The sequence below is a fragment of the Cheilinus undulatus genome, linkage group 1 (assembly GCF_018320785.1).
Source record: "Cheilinus undulatus linkage group 1, ASM1832078v1, whole genome shotgun sequence".
Classification (NCBI taxonomy): Eukaryota; Metazoa; Chordata; class Actinopteri; order Labriformes; family Labridae; genus Cheilinus; species Cheilinus undulatus.
Window position 1 is genome coordinate 37,355,824 of NC_054865.1, and position 22,984 is coordinate 37,378,807.

Here is a 22,984-nt window from a genome sequence, read left to right on the forward strand (position 1 = left end):
AGAACGTGATTCAATGACTTTAATTAAATTTAGCTACCCCAAAATAAGTGTATATATCATATGTGCCACATAAAACAATGATATTTCCTGTTATGTTTCCAGGTCTGTCTGTCTATGTGTTTGAGATTGTGTTGTGAAGACTTTTTGCAGTCCACAAACCCTCCCCTCCGTTGTCACTAGGCCAGCCCTCCGGGATCAGCCTACATATCAGCTATATATGGCATCTACATCACTAAAGCTCAGGCTAAAAATACAGGACTTGCTTTCTTCCGTTTCCCTGTATTCTTAATTGTGTGTGAAACTTTAGAGAAACCCCATTAGACAAGCTTTATGTGGGGGGAAAAAAAAGAGTATTAGTTTTGGACCTTTTGAGGGGGACTATAACAAATCTTCTACATTTTGCTTGAGAAATGCAGAAATTATTGCAGGAGAGACCTTTCTCCCTTTGCCAGGTTTTAAGAAAGCTCTCTAAAAGCTATCAAAAGTTTCAAAATTTCCCACAACCCTCCTCCTGTGGGTGTGCCTGTAAAGTGCTTCACTCCCTGCTCTTGAAAAACTCTAAGGGATTGCATCATGGGACGAGGTGTAAGACGATGGTAGCAACATAGTGTAACATGGAGGAAATACCTCATGTTGGTTGATTCATAAACACCTTGTGCACTGGCTGGCTGGACTGAACTGGGCTGGTTGTAATGGCAGAGCCGTACTGTGCCGAGTGCCAAATCCCAACACAAGTGCTGCTCAGGCACACACACAGACATGCAAACACAGAAACACACACACACAGATTACAGCGTGGCCTTGTTTTAATTGAGCCCCAGGCTTTGTGGTGTCTGTTATCTCTTACTAATAACACACGTTGGCCCTCTCTCATTATCAGAGTGGGTCTTTATCAGAGACCCTTGTTAGATACAGTTAGGGTTGATGCATTATAAACCGCACACCAAGAGTCAACAGTGATCTGCATATTCAATAACTTCCGTAATTATATGCGCAATTCATCAGATGGGATGTGATTGCAGGGGAAGTGGAATAGAGTGGAATAGAGAGGAGCAGAGAGGTCTGATTCCTGGAGGACTAAAGTCTAATCACAAAACTAACATGATAATTGAAATCTAAATTGAAAGGCTTAGCTCTCAGGGAGAGTGTGTCAGACATGGAGTGTAGAGGCGCTAGTGAGAGGGAAAAGACAAGCAAGAAAAAAGACTTAAACCATTCACGTAGTACACGAGACACTAACAATACACACATGAAACATTACAACAAGCACCAAAAAATGTCTGTAATCCATTAGCAGCTCAGACTAGCTGGCAGTAAAAAGGAAGCTGAGAGGCTGTCTGCAGCCGTTTTTACTAAGAAGATGTACAAGATTTTAAAAACACTTCTGTTGTAACACAGAGGAAATAATTTATCACTGGTTATTTTAGTAGCATATTTATAACTTTGAGGTTAACAATTCAGTGCATTAGTTTTAAGTAATCTGATACTAGTCACTCAGCTTATCTGCAAAATAAAAAATCAGTTGGAGCTGCCAACATTAAAGAAGTAATCTCAATTGATTTAGGTCCATGATTAGTGCATTTATTAGCTTTAGTCACATTATAAATAAAATTTATTATTATAATTGATCACATTTTTTAATGTTCCAATCAGCACACTTTGGTTAAGCCACTGCAGCCTCTCACTGCAGCAACAGAAATATAATCTGAAACAAGCAAACCACTTCAACATATTTTGGAGTTTCCCTGCTTAGGTTCCATTTTGGTTAAAAATTCATAAGACATTAGAGACTGTCTTTGTAAGAAAAATGCCCCTGAATTCTAAGTTGTTGGATCAGGTAGATTTTCAGGAACTTGAATGGAGAAAGAAGGATAAACACTTGTTAAGAATACTGTTGGTGGCATGTAGAAATTGCTTAACCAGGAAATGGTTGGAAAAAGAAGATACCAAATGTAGATGAGTGGCTAGATCTGGTGAACAACAACATGGAAAGAATATGTTTTAACCTGAGAACACAGAAAGAGGAATTGATTAATAATTGGGCAACTTGTCCCTACTTTCAGACCAGATTTTATGCAAACTACTCTTAATAACATAGCATAGTTTCTCTTTCTCTTCTCTAATTTACTCATTTTTTTCTTTTTCTTTTAGTCTCCCTTGTCAAGTTTAGTCTGTAAGGTCTTCATGTTACCTGTACGTGTGAAGTTACATCACATAGTTGTGCAATATTTTCCAATACCATTTAAAACAGTAAGAAATTGAAAATAATAAATTTAATTGTTTAACAACCCTCAAACAGATTATCAACTTTTAAAGCAAAGCTATATTTTCTTTGAAGCTGTTATCACTTTATTTACTTTACACATGTTTAACAACCATGATCGACCAAAGTGCCACTCAGGCTTAAAGAACATATAAAAGAACAAATATGAGTAAAAAGAACAATAAAGCACAATGAAAACCTGGTTGGTAGAGTGAAATATAGTTGCATAATAAAAATGTTACTAACATGGAAAGGCGTATGATAAAAATTTCCAGGGAAAAATATTTGTTATTTTCCTCCAAGCTTGTACCCTGATGGTGGAGCGTGTGCGTCAGGGTATAGTTCAGTAATGCCTCAGTATTCCACATAGTCACAATTAACCCTGTTTGCTTGAGTAGAGTGAGTTATGTGACCTTTTAATTCCTATTTTCAAGAGGTGACTGAAGTAATTACCTGACAACAATTTTGTTAAAAGAGGCTTCTTCTTTGCTGAACCGAGCAGAACTGTAGTCTGCTTACATGAGCATGTCTAATCAGTGTGGCTCTTTATTTAGCTAGTAGTATGCTGTTGTTTTTGTTGGTATTCTTTCCTTAACCACTATCTTTATTTTCAAACACATTGTGTGAAGTTACATGTAATCTTATTTGTACATTTTCTTAGTATAAGCATGTGATTTACAAAAGTTTTGCCAGAGAACCGCTCTAAAATAACGCTGTCCTCCATTTCACCTCAGAGCCTGTGCTGTCCCCACATTCTCCTCTCATGTTTTACACCCACTGAACGCAACCCAAAGTAAGAACTGCAGGAGAGCGACATTCCCCCCCGTCCCATTCTCCTCTCATCCCGCTCCTCCTCACCCATCCACAGGATTCATATTCATCCCTCAATAACGTTTAATTAGTAATGCCAAATTCATTAACCTGTACTGCTGTTACGCTGGCCTCGGCCATAAATTAGCTTAATGTGAGCAGACGTATTGCAGCTGTAATAAGGGACATAAAACTCAAAGAGAAACACATACTGTTCCTCCACAGTCATGGATCATATTAAGTCAGCAGTGTTTTAGTGCCTGAACGTCTCTTTCCTGTCTAGCAGCTCTTAAGCAGCTCTTAACTTTGAGCCCATCAAACATTTTTTGTAATGATTGAGAATTTGTTTAATGCTGGTTCAAGTATAAAGAGCATTATGGAAATTACTCATATTGAATCTCTAGTTTTTTTTTTAGTTCTTTATCTAAACTCAGTATAATATCAGTGGCTGTTTAATGGAAATGAAAAATCGACAAGAAGCAGAAAAATGCCGTCATGTGATGCTTAGTGCAAGGCAAGGCTGCATTGGTTAAATATTAAGGTGGTTTTCGAGTTGATGTTGTTTTTCAGATGAGCAGAGATGCCAGAACTCGATGCAGACTTTAGTTCGATCAGTAAGAAAGATGCAAGAGACAATTCCAACAGCTTCTGACAGCTCCGCCTAATTGGTCCAACTCTTTGGCATCTTGTTTGTGTTTATTTAATCAGCTGAGGGAATGTGTACATTCTGGCTGTGGGGCATGTTACCCCCTTCAACGCAGTGAGACATGTTACCAGCAGCCTTTTCTGTCAGTCTAGTTTTCCTTTAGAATCTTTTCAATGGACAAAGTTAAGGTTATGTTTCCTTATGTTTCCTTTACAGACAAACTGAAACAGGACATAACGTGCTATTGTAAAAACCTCAGATGACCTTCACTGTCCTAGGATTACATGTTGACCTCTCTGCTTCTCTATCCCCCAGTGATCTCGCCTAACAACTCACACTACAGAGCCTATTAGGCCTGGATCCCACTTTGTTGTTAAAAAGGGTCTTGTCCTTTCAGAAACACTCACTTCCTTGCTTTCTCTTTTTTCAAGCATAGGTGGTGGAGGAACACAAGTTCATTGTTCCCCTCGCAGATGGAAGTTGGAGTTACCAGGGTAACAGCTCTAATCCTCCTTTTTTACCACTTTTTTGTATTAGCAGCCTATCAAGTGCTACCTTTTAAGTCACAGGCGAGAGCGCCTGCTCACTTTTAATTAGCTATGATTCTGTTTGCCAGTAGACAGCATGATGAGCTAATCGAAAATTTACGAAATAATGACGTACTGCAAGCAGCTACTCCTCTCTCCTGAGGCCTGCCCCAAGAATAACAATAATGAGGCCATTATCGAGAACTGCACTTTAAAATGCCGCCCTGCCACCAAAACAGAGGACATAATTGTTCTGGTGTTTTCCATACAATCAACAACCCATTGTTGATGACTTGAGAACTCCGGGACTAAAGAATGAGGGCCATAATGATTGGTCTGTGCTGCCATGAAGATCCTGTACAAAGTGTCCACTGAGGAGGGACCTTGATAGACTACTGATTTGCTTGTAACGGCTCCAGATGAAGACAACTGTCTGGCTTTGTATTTAAAAAAAGAAAGTCCTTTCTGCTTTTTGTCTGTCATGGCGCTCAAACAGCTTCCAAGCTGCATGAGAGAAGAAGCATTCATTTAGTAAAAGGCTGGGAGTCACACGGACTCATGTGATGGGGCCACAGAGCTGCTGGAGAAAATGGCCATTTATATAACCTCCTTTTAATAAAAAATATAGCATCTATGGCAAAGGTTAAAGCATAGTAATTAATATTAACCCCTCAGCCAGGCTTCATACATGCATTTAAACAACCAGTTCACTTTACCAGACATGTTTATCAACTGAGCTTTATCCAACATGTCAAGATAACTCAATTAGATAATTGCATATCTGTGCTCCAAAACTAACTTCATTACAAACCCAGCCCAGTCATTTGGGATTGAAAACATCCCAGACAGAAAATGATGATAAATAGAGGGGAGAAAATAAAATATTTTCTCTAAAGTTCCACACCTAAACTTACTGTGTGAGTGCTCGGCAGGTTTGTACAAACACGGTGCTGCACCTATTAGCCGTGCTCCATTGTAAAGGAGAGAGAGAGAGACTGAGCTCGAGGGCAGGAAAATGCTAAGTGGGCCCCTTAGCCTAGTCAACCTTCAGTGGGTTTCATTTATCTTCATCTTGTTAGACTAAATTAATTAACAATCTCAATGTTACACACTTTCTCCTTTCATTACATCAAATAATGGCAGAAATGTAGGGGAGGTCCTGCCCACTGGGAGCAGACAGAGACCGAAGACATCTCTCTCTCTCGCTCTCTCTCCCTCTCGCTCTCTCTCTCTCTTGCTCTCTCTCGCTCTCTCTCTCTGTATTCTCTCTTCCTTCCCCTTCTCCTTCACACTCACTCTCATTTTTTCAGTCCCTTTGATACACAAACAAAAACCTGTTAAACGTCTTGCATAAACACATAAAAAATTTATGCAAAATGAAAACACATCTTTTCAGTGAGGCTTACAATAACAGAGCCTCAATGCTTGTCTATTACAGACACTGAGCCTTTTTTAAAACTGCAGTTCAGAGAACTTTTGCCTTTGTTTGAGGAGTTTGAAACAGACTGGCATTATTTTCATGCAACAGTACAAAGGCTTGACTTGTTAATAAAATATTAAGTTTAAACTTTTCCTAAAGTTTGATGCATTTTTTATGTTGGCCGTGAATCAGGTGCGGTTAGAAAGCTTCTTTTACTGCTATTAAAACTCAGTGTACTGCATAGCTGACTCAAAACCAAACTCATGAGTCAATACAATAAAGAAAGGTCCATCCGGTGTGCAACTGAAATATGCAGTACACTATGAAAAGTCAATAACATCTGCACATTACAGCAGAATTGTATGAGCAGTTTTAAAAAGCCCCCTTTTACCTTTTTTAAATTAGTTTGGAAAAGATACTGGGAGTCTTCACTGGAGGAATGTCTAAGCACCACATCCATCCCTTGTTTCTATCCTTTTACCCCCTCCCCCCTCAAAACAGCCCACTCCAGGACACAAGTGTTATCCAAGCAAAAGGGCTAACCCTGAAGCAAAGCCTGCCTTTAATCTCGGCCTGATTGTTTCGGCCTCCAATCTGCAGCCAGTGTGCGTGATATCTTTCTACTGGCTCTGCTCGCTTAATTAAAACAGACATTGACAGAGGGATGTGGATTAGCGGCACAATAATGTGTTTACTTAGAATAATCAGTGTATTCTTGCAGCTATGACAACAAAGGGAAATTGTTGAGAGGGCAGCAAAGGTCTAAGGTCACGTTTCTATTTTTTTTCCTTTCTGATGAAGTATATTTTCTGGAGAATTACACATATTCCAGGCGTCCTCACTATGCAAACCTGCTGCAGCACACATAATACAGTGCAGACAGTGCTTGGTGCAGTTTATTTGAAATTTACAGTTATTCAATCTGGTTTCGACAGGTGTTTAGAGCTAAATGCTCTCATTCACTCTGGCAATTACTCCTAAAACAAAAGCGGAAATAAGCTTAGGCAGCTCACTTTTAACCCGCTGTATGCCTGAATAACCTCTGTCAAACTATAGCAGATATACCACATGAAATAGATTTATTCTAATTGTAGCAAAGTGTAAGTCATGTATTAAATGATAGATTTATTTAATTCGAATAGTTCATAGAAATGTGAGAAATTGCTCATTCAATTTGTTAAATATTATGAAATGAGGAGGAAAGGATTTGACCCAGGCATATAAGTGCTGGAATTTTTTTTTTTTTTAAGTATGATTAAATTCCGAAGCTATATAAAATAAAATTAAATTCTGAAGAGATTTTTTCCTATTGAATTCCTGAAGGACATTCTGACTAGTAATGGTATCAAATTGTCCTTTCTTTTTAAAATGCCCCCGACTGTTCAGAGAGGGAAAAAATGCTGTTAATTTAATCAAATAAGTGACCTTTTGAAAAAGAAATCAAAGAGGATTCATTAGCTTTAGTAAAGTATGGCTGACAGCAGCTTTGAAAGGCAGATGCTGCTGCTGTGGCTTCTAATGAGCCAACCCTAATTAGGGAGCAACACTGGAGCCGCGAGAAGGTGGTTGACTAGGAAAGGAGCCAATGGTAAATACACTCTCTTATTTACTTTCTCTGTGTGTAATGACAGCACACATTTTTAATTAGAATCACAGGAAGAGTAAAGACAAAAATGTAAATCTTTATGCTAGGTTGAATACAAACACGAAAAACAACAGGAAACATCAGAAGAAAGCAACTGCCTCACCCCAACATCCCTGATTAGGGTGTTAAAAAAAGGGGGGTGAGTGGGGAAAGTGGTCAGACAAAAGCATGCTGGGTAAAGACACAGAAAGCCTGATCTGCTGTGAAAGGAAGAGGAAGAAAAAAACAAGAGGACACAGCTCATCTACATGTGTCCCTTTAGTTGTTGATGTGTGCTTTCAGTCTGACTGTCTGCTGTCAGGGTGAGCATGCCAGTCAGGACACACTACATGAACACAATCATCACACAGCGCTTGGGTAAATATGTCATAATCCATGTTTGACAATGTTCAAATATACAGATACACACTCTCACACACACAAAAATACACACAACAGGACAAAGTCTAAAGTTAACAACGTGTCAGAAAGCTTAACCCCTGTTAGTCCGCTACCACCCCTGTTAGCCCGACCTGTAATCCTTAATGGCAACAACAGAAATGAAACTAACCTCAGTAAAAAGCTGCTACGAAGAAAGCCCTCCATGTCAGCGTGTGGGGGTTCTGGCAGGAGAAATCACAGAGAACCATTTTCACTATGAAACGAGTGATAATCAAGGAGAAGAAGAAGAAAAGAGAGGAGGAAAAGAAAGAGGAAAAAAGAAAAACACATAGAGCATACATCTTCCTCCTATAATAAGGCATGTCTTTAATTAAAGCAGAAATATGGCAAGCAACCCATCCTCTCTTTTTATGAACTGACATCATTAATTATACCTCTTTCCATCCAGGGAGTGGATTTGCATACAACATCGGTTTGCACTGAGAGCCTGATGATATGTTTGCATCAAATAAACTCTGCCTACTGATCTCTATACAGTCTTTTTTTCCGCGGCCGTGCACAGATATATACATGTACATCCAGCGCTGTGACCACAGATCCCGCTGCAGCCTGGGTCTGTTTCATACTACCTAACGGTGGTCCAGCTGCAGCCCATGTGTGGCGATGGGTGCTGTGGCTTCTGGGAGCCCAGCCACAGGGGACCCAAGCTAGGACTTGCAGCGTCAATGAGGCAAAAGGATGTGGTCATGATGTCACCACTCGTAGGGGTCGTTCAGAAGCCTTGCCCACAAAATAGTGGAGACACATGGCTAAAAATGACTTACAACAGGTTTCCATTAGCCGATGTAATTGGTCTGTACAAGACACAGTTTGATTGTGTTAAGTTTGGTTGAAAATTGATTAGAGCTTCCATGGGTCTTGTTTAAAGTGGTAAAAATAAGATGGGACTTCAGGGATTAGATTTGTGAGTGGAGCTTTTCTCCGTGGCTGAATGTAAATGTCTCTCAGATTCTCAACTAGACTAATAAAGATGCTCAGTCACTAAAATATGGCAGGGATGTCTTGCAAAAATATTTTCAGCATTATAGCAAGTCATTTCACCTCAACATTTCAGCACCCCACCATCCTTTTATTAAATTTCATAACTTTGCATTCAAGAGCTCTAAAGGCTGTAGATCAAATTTCCTACTGTGAAAATCACCACTTTTAACACAAATGGAAAGAAAAATACTAATTTCTCAACATATCCTGTATTATACACTCTTATGCACATCATTATGAATAACACAAACTCTAACAGAAAATGACAGGCCTTAAACACCTTAAGTTTTCGTGACATGGGTGTAATTTGGCATTTATTCCCCTTGCTCTTGTGGCTTATGAGACAAAGCCTCTGAGAGAATGGAAAGAATGAGCCGGGCCCAAGGACACTGTGCCTTTCAGTCTGGCCAGCACTTAGCAAGGCAGCAGATCCACGAGGCCCAGAGGGCTCAGCCGAGACTTTTCTCACAATAAGGTGTCTGGGGAGGTGGGAGTGGCAGAGCTGGGGGCGCTGCAGCTCTGCTCTTTTCTGCACTCAGCTGGGCCCAGCGCACATAATACCATCACCACGGCACAGCACACCATGCCAGTGACAACGTGAGAAAACAACCGTCAAACAGTGCAGAGCAGATCAAGCGTGTCTCCTCACTTCTCTGAGTGCAAAAAGCACACATACTCTGAGGCAGGCGCACACAAACTAAGACAATCACCAAAACAAATGTGAATCTCTCTGAACTTTCAGAACATGCAAGCAAATTCCAGCACACATTCACATACAGCAAACCTCTGCTCGGAAATTAGGAAGAGGAACCGATAGCTTGATGCAGAAAGTCTGTTTGACACATAACCCATGAAAGGATAAACAGAGCAGCCTTTTTAATGTCTGAATGTGTGCTTGTCTGGGACTTTAGTCCACAGGTTAAAAGCATAAAGTAGCAGAAGAAGAAATGAGATTGATCAGGCTCTGCTCAGTTTCTATCTTTATCTTTGGTCTTCTTCCATTAGCCTTGTTCTTTCAGTCCCTGTGTGCTTGTGTTTCCTCAGCTGTGCCTGCTGTCTTAAGTCCCATTGTGGTCAGAAACAACTGAACTTAGCCTCCAAAGGTGCGGTTTGGAGAGAAAATGACCAAACTCAAGGAAAAAGTGACTGAGCCACATTGTATTTGCTCCTTAAAAAAAGCATGTCTTTAAATCAAGGCTAGGCCACAATTCAAGGGCAGTCTTTCTTGTGAAGGAGAAGCAGGGAGGACAGACATCACTGAGTTGGCCTGGACCAGTCCGAGCAGCACGGCGGCCCTTTCGAAGAATGAGCCTCTGCCAAGAGCTGCCTCTGCCTAAACCAAGTCTCCCACCATCTGCAACAAATGTGCTCTATTAAAGCAGTACCATATGGACAACAAGCTAGCTATTAACACAGCTTCAGCACATCCCTTTAACCTAGCCCAGATTTCTAACTTCCAGTCAAATTGACTGCTGATTTAATGCACCGCCAACAGCCATGTGGGTCTTGGCACAGGACGGCACTCTCAGCCTTCAGTCATTAACAAGCTCACATAGAGAGCAGCGCACAGCGAGACACATAAGTTAGCTACATGTATCCTAGCAGTTACTGCACCCAGGGTTACTTGGTATATCCCTAAACCATAACCATATGAGGAAAAGAAGTAAAATCCAAAGGAGAGAGCGAGAGCCTGCACTGATCCAGAACTCAAACATTGTTAAGGCAAGTAAACACACTCTGAAAACACTCTATTGTACAGAGTGGAAACGGGCTTATAAAGCAGATCTGCCCACAGAGCCGCAGCAGTGTGGTGGCTTATGTCTCACTTCTTCCACATTGATGGAGAGTGCATTCGCTACTCTGCATGGATCCAAAATGGCAGTGATTAACCCTACAGGGTGTGTGTGCGTGGGGGGGGGCAATTTAATCCTCATGGGTTAGGCGGCCATGTTGACGCCTCTCCCGTTTCTGAGTCATGAGGGGGACCCACCCACTGCTCACAAAGCCATGCTCTTTTCTCCTCGACCATGACGCTATGAGCTCTCTGTTCTGTGACCCAGAGACAACACACTCAAACTGGACACACACACACCAAATCAATTACAGTTGTACAGTCTGAAGCCAACTCCAAAGTTCAGTATAGTTTGTTTATCTTTTCCTTCCTTGAGCTGCTTCTGATACTGTAATTAGTGTGGAAACACATTTCTTCTGAATGTATGGATAGCTGTGGATTTGCAGAGACAAATACTTTGAATGCTTTGAATACTTTTGCCATGATAGTGGCACTTTTGCTATTACACAACATCATACCTCACTATACTTCAAATTTTATGTAATACTACCTGAAAAATACAGTTTGTTAAGTAGCAGGTACTTAGCCATTTTAAGTTATAGTAACTTAATTTTAGTAGATAACTTTTTAAACCAGCATGTCGAAACTTTTATATGCTCAAAAATTATGTGTTAAATCCAATTCATAACATCATGTTAAAGGAATACCTTAATATGTGTTTGAACATTGATTACACCTAAGTTATACCTACTTAAAGGTCTACAAGTAATGGACACAAAGGTGAACTCTGGATCAGGAAATGCTCTTCCATTGCACACCTTTCATGCAGTGCTGAATTTGATCCCAACAGGCAGGACTTCTCTAACCTAGTGAGTAACTTCACTCATGATGCAACAGCGTCTAATGGCAAATGCATTCTGGAATACCCTGCAGATTAAGGAATTATGTCAGATAATTTGAGTACTGTTGTGACAAATATTTAAAGTTATAGAGTACATTTTACTTAAAACTATAAATGAGTTTTTTCAGCAGAAATAACTATTTTGTATTTCTAAGTTAACACAACTAATTTTTTAACAAGCTTGTACTATTTGGTCTTACAGTGCTGGCATGCAAGTTTTTTCCAAATATATTTATAACCAGACAGATGATATAATATTTCAAATATTGACATTCTCATTATTTACTTAAATGCTTGTTTAAAAAAAAAAGAGTAATAAAATTTTACCCTCCAAACAAGCCACATAAGATAACTGTTCCACATTATTTCTGCCTGTAGAGTCCCTATGCATATTGAAGTGATAAGCTAAAGACTGGGTGATAACACTCTAATTAAATGAGTGTCTCTGCTCTCTCTGTGGAAAACTGGGATGTGTGAAAAGGTGCTGTTTGTTTTGGAATAGGGGGAAAAGCTGTCCAAGCAATCCCTACATCCCAGCAGATAGCTTTATGCCAATTCGACATCAAGTCACATAAAATACAGTGTTACCTGTCCAGCATGCATTCACACACACTGACATGTATGCATTTACACCCACGGTGTAGTCCACACACCCAGTCACACTGTATGTTACCTTTACTAATGGCACAAGTGTCCAATTGATCCCCTCCCCCATTCTCTAACACACACATACACACTTAGTGTCTTGCACGCACACACACCTCAGTCAGGGCTGCCAGATGAGTAGTGAATTAATTTGTGTGAGCCACTCCAACATTAAGAAGGTGTGTTGAAAGGTGTCTGCTCATGTTTCAAATTAAACGCGCTGCTGGTCAGCATTAGCACCTCGCCACCCGTCGGCAACTGACACTTAGGGGGCTGTGGGGGGAAGGGGGGAGGAAGGAGGGGAGCCCATCCGCCGTTCACACTGGAATAATTAGAACATGTCAGGAAGAATTAATTTCCTCATTTTTCAAAAGGATACACAGAAATTACCATGTTATTATATGACAGGGTCCCTGGGAGGATTGGATTAAATTTGATTTCTTGCGCAGCCCACACAACAAATTAAAGTCATAAATAAGATGGAAAGAAGCGGGGCACAGAGCATATGTTTATGGCAATGAGTGAAGCCAGGGGACCAGAAACAACTATCTTCATTTCATTTTATTTAAATCAGGCCGACACCGTGTGTCTGAATGACAGCAGTTGCTAATGGGTTGAGATTAGAGGCTCCTTGATATTAACACAGAGATCAAACAACTTGTGCTAAAAAGCTATGAAACATACACTGTGTGTGCTGCCAGATGAGCCTCGTGGTATTCTGTACAGGATGACCAGCTATCTCTTGATCTAGGTCTTATCATAACAAATCTTCTAAATGTATTTAATCTACATTTACCACCAATTTAAGGCTCAGATTTACTCTTTGAAGTAGCCTGAGTGTGTCAAGCAAGAGGTATGGGAAAAAAAACAGCATTTTAGAGATTACAAACAATGAATTTTGCAACTTTAGTCAGTGTTGTAAAAATGTTTTCATGCTTATAAAGACATAAACAACATCTTATTTTCTTTTTTTATGATTAACATTCCAGTTTATCATGGAATTGGCTGAACTTATCTAAAAACATGACTCCGGACACCATCCTTCTTTCCTGGGCTCAGATTATGATTGTTAGCTCACTGTTACAATTTAATACTTGATTGCTAGAGAAGAGTTTTCCAACTCTTACAAATGGGCTGTCATTACAGCCTAGCACTCCCCTGGGCACCACAAACTTTAAATAATTTGCAAATCAATTAACTGGCTACTCTGAACGCAACAGGGATTTCACACTCCAGGGTCGCGCTGCATTATCAGCTGGAGACGATTCATGGTGTTTTGGGAGAAAAGTTCATGGTTGAAATCATTAATTCATTTTACCGGACTTTTAGTTATGCATTACTTTCCACAGCTGGGATAGCAAGAAGATTAATGGCATGTGCTCTAGTCCTCTTTTCTGCACTTTATAGCGACTGGGTGAAACTCTGCCCTACAGAACAAGACAACATACCTTGAGGAGGAAGACAGCAGCCAAGTCCATATTAGGATTTTATTCTTCTTTGTACGAAATAAAGTCCCTCAAACCTTCAGATAAATATAATAATAGAAGACTCAGAGGTTGCCATGTGATTAAACACAGGCCATACTTAATCACCAACTGCAAAGAGAGGCCAGACAACAGCCCACCTTTTTAAAATGCCGACATGCATATTTTAGTTTAAGCACTTGTAAAAGAGGTCATTCATGAGTAATACAGAGTGCAGTAATTAATTGTTTGCGGAGTTTAGGATGATGGGTAAAGTTCTGGCAGCTTCTCCACATTCTCAACACTTAATGACATGTGCAACAATTAGTTTTTCATATCCTCGCTGGGATCCTCGCTTGTAATTGAGGCTGATGAAATTAAAATCTTTGTTAGGCTGTCTTTGTCAAGCGCTCTCTGTTCAGCAACATGTTGACCATAATCACTGTGGTCAGTGGACTGAAGAGGCTCGTCTGAGAAATAATAGACGAAGAATAACCATTCAAAGGTTATTCATTTTCATTTTACGATGAAGTGTTGTTTATTTAATTTTAGACAAAATGGCTCCCTGCGCATCCTCCCTTTGAGTGGGTCCATCAATACAAGGCTGAGAGCTGTGAGACTGTGTGGCTGTTTTGTTTATTAGATAAATGGCACGCACTAACAAAAAGTGTATGCCTGGTTTAGACTAATGGTCTGATGTATTCTCAGGTGTTTCTCAATGGCATTGAATAAGTGTATAAACTTTTTGCATAAGTGCTCCCCACACAAACTTAATTACTTTCTGTGGTGTTTGAGATTAATTAGACCTGCAGGTGAAAGGAGTCGTAATTGTGTAAGGACCTGATTAAGGTCTCAGAGGTGTGAGACTGTGATGAGCTTTAACCCTCAAGGGCCTATTGTGAGGTTTTCTATCATAACAGTCAGGTGAGTGTTGCGTCTTAATCATTATAACAGCAGAAGATGAGCTACCTCAGAAGGACTGTGTTGAAATTGACCAGTAGGGGTCAGTAGAGAAAACTCCTCTTTAAGTAGATTATTCCAAACTGGTTAGGTTTTGGATTTTTGTCCTTATACTTCCAAGTTCCTGCTCACTCCTACAGGTGACTTTATTCACTGGTATTAGCAGTCAAAGATCTGTTATTATGTTCAACCCTCTGAGTCTTAAGCTATTTTTTTTAACCATTTTGTCCCACCTGGACTTATTGTCTTCAAAAGCTTGTAAAACATCAACCCTGTAAAGCACAGTCAAGCTCTAAACATCCTTTGTTTCAGGACAACATGGGCTTTAAGAATATGTGCGCTGCAGTAGTCACTTTAATTAAAAAAAAAAAAAAAAAGTTATGGGACTGTAAAGATAAAAGATAAACATAAATGGAAATTAAAACTTAAAGATTTTTATGGTTGCCACACAGAAAACAATAATGACTAAGACTTCTTGTTCCCCCATCTCTTGGGAACAAAAAAAGGGGGAAAAATCATTTTGTGACAAAAAGTCTTCAAAATATTCACATATTTACAAAAAAAGTCTGTGCGCTTGTTTGAATTGGCTGAATTTGTGCCATTATTCAAAGCAGTTCATGTCTGCAGAGATGCAGAGGGCCACATCACAGGCTCTCTGTCTCTCTTTCCCTCCAACAGCAGTACTCAGGCAGTCTTCTGAGAGTAAAAACACGGAGTTTGGCAAAGCATGACGTGACAGCAGAATACTCTGCCATTGGTTGTCACAGCCCATGTGACAAAACAATATAGCCGATAGCATTAGCTGCTAGCACCAGAAACAAACAAAACTGGATTAAAAATGGGTTAAAGGAGGTTCAACTTCGGAGTAACTGGTGTAGATTTAATCTTTAAAGGCCCTGGAAAGTCACCCAACATCCAAGCTCACTAGAGAAGCATCAGTGAGGGCTACAAAGGGCTACAAAGCGTCTTCAGAATGGCAAAACAAAGGGTTTCCATGGGGAAAAAAAATGTAAGTGGTCAATATGTATGATTCAAAAGTTATTTAACTTTTTGTAACATTTGTCTCCTTGTCATGTATGACAGCTTGGGTCTGAGAGGGTTAACGCTCTTGTGAGAAACCTTTGGTTTGTGATGATTATATAGACCCCTGTGGACAAAGCAGTATATATATATTTTTTGTTGTTGTTGAGTTTGTCATATACATGTGTAGGTACTGATTTTTCTTTTTTTTTTTTTTCTAAAAAAGCTCATCCTGCAAGACAGCAAAACATTTCATGTTACTCCTACCCCACAGCAGTCATTTCAGGCCTTAAAAATTACTATATAGAAATAATTAATCTTGAGGTTGAGAGTTTAGTTGCTTTTGTTGCTCAATAGGAAGCATCAGTATTAATTTCAGTCTGTTTTATAGGCAGCTAAAAAACCCACATAGTAGCTTTAAAGTTACATTTAACTGAGATAAATATGAGCTCTGTTAATTTACTTCAATCTTTATGCCACTACTGTCTGTTTGTATTACATACCTGTCCTTTCCTAGAGTGTATAAATTGATTTTAACATTGTTTGAATAATTACATCCCCCATTTATGTTCATCAGCGAGGTCACACCACACATGACTGGCTGTCAGTGCCACCATTTTACATCTAACTTCTCCAAATCAGCATGCAGACGCAACACTGCTCTCAATGAGACAGGCTCATCTGAGCAGAAGTCGCCGAGCCGTGTGAAACGGCGTGATTAAACAATGGTAAATGGTCATGAACTTTGAATTCAGAGAGACCTTTTCCCTGCTGTTATTGAAGAGCCTCTCAGCCACATTAATATGATGTCTGTCATATCTCCAACTGACATTTGGAGGAAAAGAAAAATATCAACTAAGTTCTTCATCATTATTTGCTTAATATCTAAGATACATTTTTATTAGAAAACCTGCCTGAGAAGCAGCTGAGTAAAGATTGTAACAGTGATATTTTATTCATGCAGTGGGTACGAGAGTATTTTCTATTCTGCTTCTTAAAAGCTAAATGACACATTTCATAGCAACAGTATGAGTTTTTCACATAGACTCTTTTTCAGACTTATTTTATGTACAAACTGAGTCATACACAGCTGTTACTCCTACATGAGTTAGATGTACTGTAGGTCTGGTATGAGTATGTCTTAAAACGATAAATCTGTGTTTAAATATCACCTGCAGGATTAGTATGTAGTTGAAACATACTGTAGGTATTATGGTGCAGAAATATTAACACCTTAGTTTCTGCTTGAAATCTTTATAGTTTATCCAAATAAGCCTCAATTTATTTCAAACTATCTTAGTTTTGGTGATTTCTTAGCTTATTGGTTTAACAATAATCATACTTCCTCATTCTTAACTAATGTCACAATTGAATTCTCATAAAAACCGCTCAAGTATTACAGCTACAAGTAGTTGGTTCTTCTAGTCTTAAATTATCTTCATAGCTACTAAACACAAAAAGGAGCAATAAAATGAAAAGAATGGCACAATGGGAAAAAAAGAATCTGTGTAACTGCAACAAAAAGCACAACGTTAATCTGTATTTATGTTTCAAAGGTCTGTCAGTGGCAGCTGTAAGTGAGCCTATCTATAGTAGCTGTCTATTTGTGCGTACATTGTGTGCCTGTCTGATTGTCCACCTCATTTGATGCAGGTGCTCTGTGTGGGTGTGAGACAGCAGGGGTGTGTGAGAGACACGTGGCACGACAGGAAAAAAAGCTGAAGGGGCAAATTGATACTTACAAAAACTGAAAGACTCAATCCCCAGCTTCCAGCGATCACTGCTCGGCTGATTTTGAATTCATGTAAAAACCTGAAATGTAAGCAAAAGGGAGACAGAGTCGGACTTTTTAGTGTGTCCTTGAGGTACTAAATAAATGTGAAAATTTCACAAAGCTTTTAAATGATGTAATCAAAGAGTCTGTTTTACTGCCTGTGCATTGGGAGCATGATTGAGCTGAATAAGGCTGTTAGATAACTGTGTTTACAGACACGGGAACAAATAGTGACAGAACAAGAGGAAGAGAATTGGGGCCATGGTGACTGTTTGCTCAGGGTCAGAGTCTCCACAGCACAGCTACTGTACCACAGCTTTGTTAGTGTCTGACCTCCAGTCCCTACCAATGAAAATCCATCCTAGAGTGTGTTTAAAATCCATGTCTCTACTACCTCATTTTTCTGTCTTAACTTGATGTATTTAAAGAGCAGTCGTTTCATTTAATTTAGCTTTCTTTCTTTAAACTCTGCCTCTTAATGTTTTATTTAGATGTCCTGCTCTGCTAGTTTGAGCATGTCTGCTGAAGTTGGACCTTTTTAAAAAACACAAATAACCAGGAAATTCTCGTATAGTAGAAGTGCTTGCGGCATCATCAAAGCCGAATTCCACCTTAAACACACCCACAGTTGCAGGTAATGACAAATCACTGATCTGACCATCTAGCCTGAGCGATGAAAACCCTGTAAGCTCATTGGTGTTCATTTTCTCACATTATCTTGTGTTTCATAATAAGCCAAGATCTCATTACGAGCTGATTTATACAATTAGTCTGCCTCAGTACTGCCAATTAAACAAGGCCAAGGGTTTTTTAAGGTCACGCTTAACTGATCTGTCTCTAATTTGCAGAACGGCCCCCACAGTCTCCTATCGCAGGGGCCAGTACGCCACCAACAGCGAGAGCAGATAAAGTACCCACTACCACTGCATTGTTGTCAGCACTGAGTCTGCTACGTGGGAGGCTGGAGGGCTAACACAGTGAGACAGACACAGTCAGGCAGGTATGAATGCGTTAGCCTTGAGGCTGGAGGTGACAATTGGGAAGAGTGGACCCAGGTGAACCCTGTGTGAATTGGAAGCTGTTACATGAATAGCACCTCAGAGTTTAAAGTCTACTGCTGCCTCTTAAATGATGCTAAACACACACTATTTATCTGCTGAGGACTCTGCTTCAGCTGCAGCCTCCTTCTCACACACATGATTAAGTTATATCTGTGGCTGTTTAGTCTACACAACAACCTCTGCCTGCTGGATAAACCACATACTACATGGATGGTTATTTAATAAAGCAGCCTTTGTCAAACATCTGACTCTAGGCTTAATTCCTAAACAACGCTCTAATAATTACACGGAGACGACATTAACATTTGAATTCATAATCTGATGTAAATTGAGAACAATGAGGTATATAATGAATGGGAGGAATGCATTCTTTATTCATTGCTTATTTAAGTCAATTATTTGTCTGCGGGAGGAAAAAACAAAGGAATATATAATTGCAAATAACGAGCGAACCCAAATGATATTCTAATGAAGCTAATGTAATAATCCCTGTGGTGTAATAAGAGTCAGTGTCAACTGGCCTATTGTAGCTGCATGCAGCAGCTTTTTCCTGCTGTGAGTTAGACCTACAGGCAGGAAACATAAAACAGGCACTCCATGCTCCTAATTAGAGGATCAGGGACTTATTAAACAATCCCAGTCCAAACCGAATACAAATGATTGGTTTAACCACAGTTTTATTCACAGATTGTCAACATGCTTAACCAGCATGTTATCCAATATTTCGTTTTTAAGTTAAAGACTGTTATAAGGAAAATGAGCCCCATTAGGCCACAAATGAACAGCCAAAGAGAGGCACAAGGACTATTTTTTCCACAAGGTTTAGCCCTTGGAAACAAAAAAACAAATAGAGCAGTAGAGCTGGCATCAAAGGAGCAGGGATGCAGAGAGCTCACGGCCACCTGTGGCAATTCTGTCAAAGAGTGGCCTTTTCTCTCCCTTTGCCGAGTCAGAGCTACGTCATTTACACAGACACACACATGCACACACATTAAAACATGAGAAATTAAAGGAGAGCAAACATGCACTTGTTGCAAAGAAAGTTTTCACAGAGATGCAGGATCTAAAATTGTGACATTTCCAGGGCTTAAATCTCCTGTGTGAAGTTTTTAGCTCATTATGAAACAGACTGAAATTAATCATGATGCTTCTATGAGCCACAAAAATGAACAGAAATCTGAGGAAGAATATGTGATATTTTTATTGTTATTCTTTGCTTGAAACTGCTGAGGGGTAGGTGTCATAGTAAGAGATCAACTGCCAAACAACCCTTTTTAAAATTTCTCCATGTGAGATAATCATAGCCACTTGCTTTAAAAGGGATGAATGAGATTTTGTCATAAAACACTACTTTTATGTGAATAAGAAGAGATCAGCAAGATTTAAGACATACAAGGTATTGCTGTTAAATAATGAGACAGCGCTTATGAGGATAAAACCAAACCACACTGAGTGTTATATATTAAAGGTTGGGTATGCAGGCTCAACTGCTGTTTTTCCTAAGGCTTCGGAGAATAATTAGCTTAAAAGCAGAGCTATGTAGTAACTTGAATTTTTTTTTGGTGAAATTGAACAAAACAGCAGGCAAATCATTTTGTACATTAACTGAGGTGTAAGGGGAACAGTCCATGCCACGAGCACATGTGTTTGAATGGCACTAAAGATTTTGTGAAGGCAGAGAGGATGTCCAGGATGAAAAATGTTCTGGGCGTCCATGCACATCAAAAACTTCTGAAAACATCCAACAAATTGAACAAATTGTTTGAAATGATTAACAAGTCAGTGTAAGAATGATAGCAGAAATAGTCTCCATTGATAAAGAGACAGTAAGGCACATTTTGCATGAAAATTTTAACATGACAAAAGTGTATGCCAAAGTTATCCCAAAACTTCTGACTCCTGATCAAAAGGAAAATGCAAGCAAATTTGTGATCCTGAGACAAAACAGCAGTCAATGCATTGACCGTTGTCACCAAGGATAAAGAAAGCACAACAAAGCAAGTCCAAATTTAAGGCCAAGTTGATTGTTGTCTTTGACATTAAGGGTAGAATTGTGGAGGTAAATCAACACTATAACAGGTTCTAGAAAACTGTGATAAAAAGTCTGAAGAAAGAGACATAATTGTTTTTTTATATTTCAGTAAGACAACGTGCCAGCTCACACCACCCTCTCAGTTAAGCAGTTTCTGGCCAAAAACAATATCCCAGTGCTTGATTATCCTCCCTATTCTCCTGATCTAGCACCATGGGACTTTTTCCTAAGATCAAATCTGTGCTGAAAGGAACACATTTTAAGTGTCAGAAGTTAAGAAAAGAACCGCATAGGTTCTGAGACAACTGTCCAAACAAGAACTACTGCACTACTTTGATCAGTGGAAGACCTGAATGCAGTGGTGTGTTGATGCAGAAGGGTAATATATTGAAGGAGAAAGACACTGAAAAATATTTACATTCATAAAAATTGTATTTCAGCATTAGTCCCGGTTTTTAATAGCCATACCTCATACATGTTGTCTAGAGCAAGCGCAAAAAATGGCATTTCCCAAAAATTCCTCACGAGATGATACTGCGCATGTCAGAGCAGTTTTATTCAGATCAAATGTATGATGCGCGAGAACGCACATCTGAATCTGATCGCATCTTTTAGTATCCATGTGAACAGAGAAGATTAAATCTCCCATCAGAATGAATTAAATCAGATTGCAAAAAAATTCTCATCTAACTGCAGATAATGAAAATGTGAAGACAGATATTTGGTTAAAATTTTACATGAAGCAGCCAAGAAAGCAGTCACAACGAAATGGCACAAAGAGGATCCCCCTTCTCTGAAACCCTGAATGAAAATCATAGAAGAGATTTACGAAATAGAGAGACTTGCATATTCTGAGGATTCAACCATCAGAATAATAAAGAAATGGGGAAAATTTAATACTTATAGAACTCTTCACCCCTAAAACTTTCTCATAGAGACAAAGATGTTCACTGTCTTAACCAAAGCTGATGCGTGTTTCCCACTCACTTATGCTTGCACATTGTTTTTTTATGCTGTTTAATTGTTCATTATTGACAAAGGAATCTAAGGAAGTTCACACACAGATAAACAAAGTTTTTTGGTATCAAAACACAGCAAAGATGAAGTTAACTTAAGTTAATCTGTCCTTGATCAAGACAATTTGAAAATCTAAAATCTTTCATAGATCTTGTAAATAGTTGCAAAAATGCAGAAATGATCTCAAAACTGTGAAGTACTCTACAATAGATTCAATCCCCCATTTCTGCATTGGTTTATAAGGCAAACTGTAATGTTGCCTCACTTCCTTGGACAGATGAAGCTCCAGCATAGAAACAGCTAGGGTATCTTTATTTTACATATCATACACACTGTGTGCCTGATGGAGAAGGCTTAGAACTATTCACTTTCAAATCAGCTGAACCTTCAAATTCCAGACATGTGCTCCTGTTCGGTACAGGCCATGCTTGATTTAATTTCCACTGACCATAACAGAGAGTTGTGTTTTTCAACCATCATGTGACAGTGGCTCAGTATCAATAGACAACATCACCACAACTGTACACAGCATAGGGAGAACAAACCACGACATAGCTACACGGTCCAAATGTAGTTTTTTTTTTATTTCATACACTCATCCTCGACGTTGCATAAAACCACTGAATACAGGGCAGGTTTAAATCAACTGTGTGTACATTTATATGCCTGATTTTCATGTTTTACCTCGTATGATTGTGTGTGGACATGTATTAGGCAGGCCAAAACTTGTACTTTAACTTCTATTTGGAAGTCATCCAGATCTGCAACATGTTAAAAAAAAATCCTCCCAATCCTCCGTCCCAAATCCTGCACTCTCTCCTGCGTCCAAACACACTAAAGTAGGAATTCTGCCGAGTGAGTTATTTTGACAATAGAGGTAATCTATGCCATCAGCAGGCTGCTCCCCACCTGGATGCTGTGTGGTTATCTCTGCAGAAGCAGCAGCCACACAGTCAGGCAGTCAGGCCGTGGACTGCATGGGGGAGTTTGGGATGTAAGAGTGGTCCCGAGGGAAATAGGGGAATAGTAGGAAGAGGAGAGAGAGGGCGAAGTGCAGAGCACTGTGGAACAGAAATGTCGGATTTAGTAATTGAACACGTGATTTTCTGTTAAATATCCAGTTGTGTTAAAGTCAATTCTCTCTGCAGTGGAATCATGTGTGAAATATGAATCAACAGCTTCCATGCACTGCATAATCATGTAGGAAGAAGAGGACAGAGCTAGTGAAGAAATGGTAAATATTTTAGGAAAGAGGTTGTTTTAAGGAGGTAGTATTAACGGAATCATTGCTAGCTCTTCAATAAACTCACTTCCTACATGTTGGATAAAGTTCAAACAACCATGGCTGAAAAAATGCTCTGTCTTTGGTTGGACAAGCTGTATTTCTGCAGGAGATCCACCGTATCATTGAATTATTTGGCGTAGGAAACAGGTCAATCATGTGCAAACAGCTGCTTCATGCTCCAGCACACCGTTAACTGTCGCAGCTTTGCAAGTGTCTCTTTTCTCCTCTTTTTATCTTCACCCTCTGTCTTTTTCAAACTGCACCTTTTTTTATTTAGGCTGATCCTGTGTTGACACTGAAC

The 22,984-nt window shown here is 39.5% G+C and overlaps 1 protein-coding gene across 3 annotated transcripts in view; it reads right to left on the reverse strand.

The window, feature by feature from the left end:
* The window catches only part of sox6 (SRY-box transcription factor 6), a 154,742-nt gene that overhangs the window by 116,623 nt on the left and 15,135 nt on the right, over positions 1-22,984 (reverse strand). For 2 of the 3 annotated variants that reach the window (XM_041786059.1, XM_041786038.1), the window contains exons 2-3: positions 17,257-17,326; positions 7,862-7,913 (exon numbers count right to left, since the gene is read on the reverse strand). In XM_041786059.1, the coding sequence (XP_041641993.1) occupies positions 7,862-7,896 (35 nt within the window). In that variant the 5' untranslated portion in view covers positions 7,897-7,913; positions 17,257-17,326. The remainder of the gene's footprint in view (positions 1-7,861; positions 7,914-17,256; positions 17,327-22,984) is intronic. The other variant, XM_041786049.1, reaches the window with a different exon arrangement.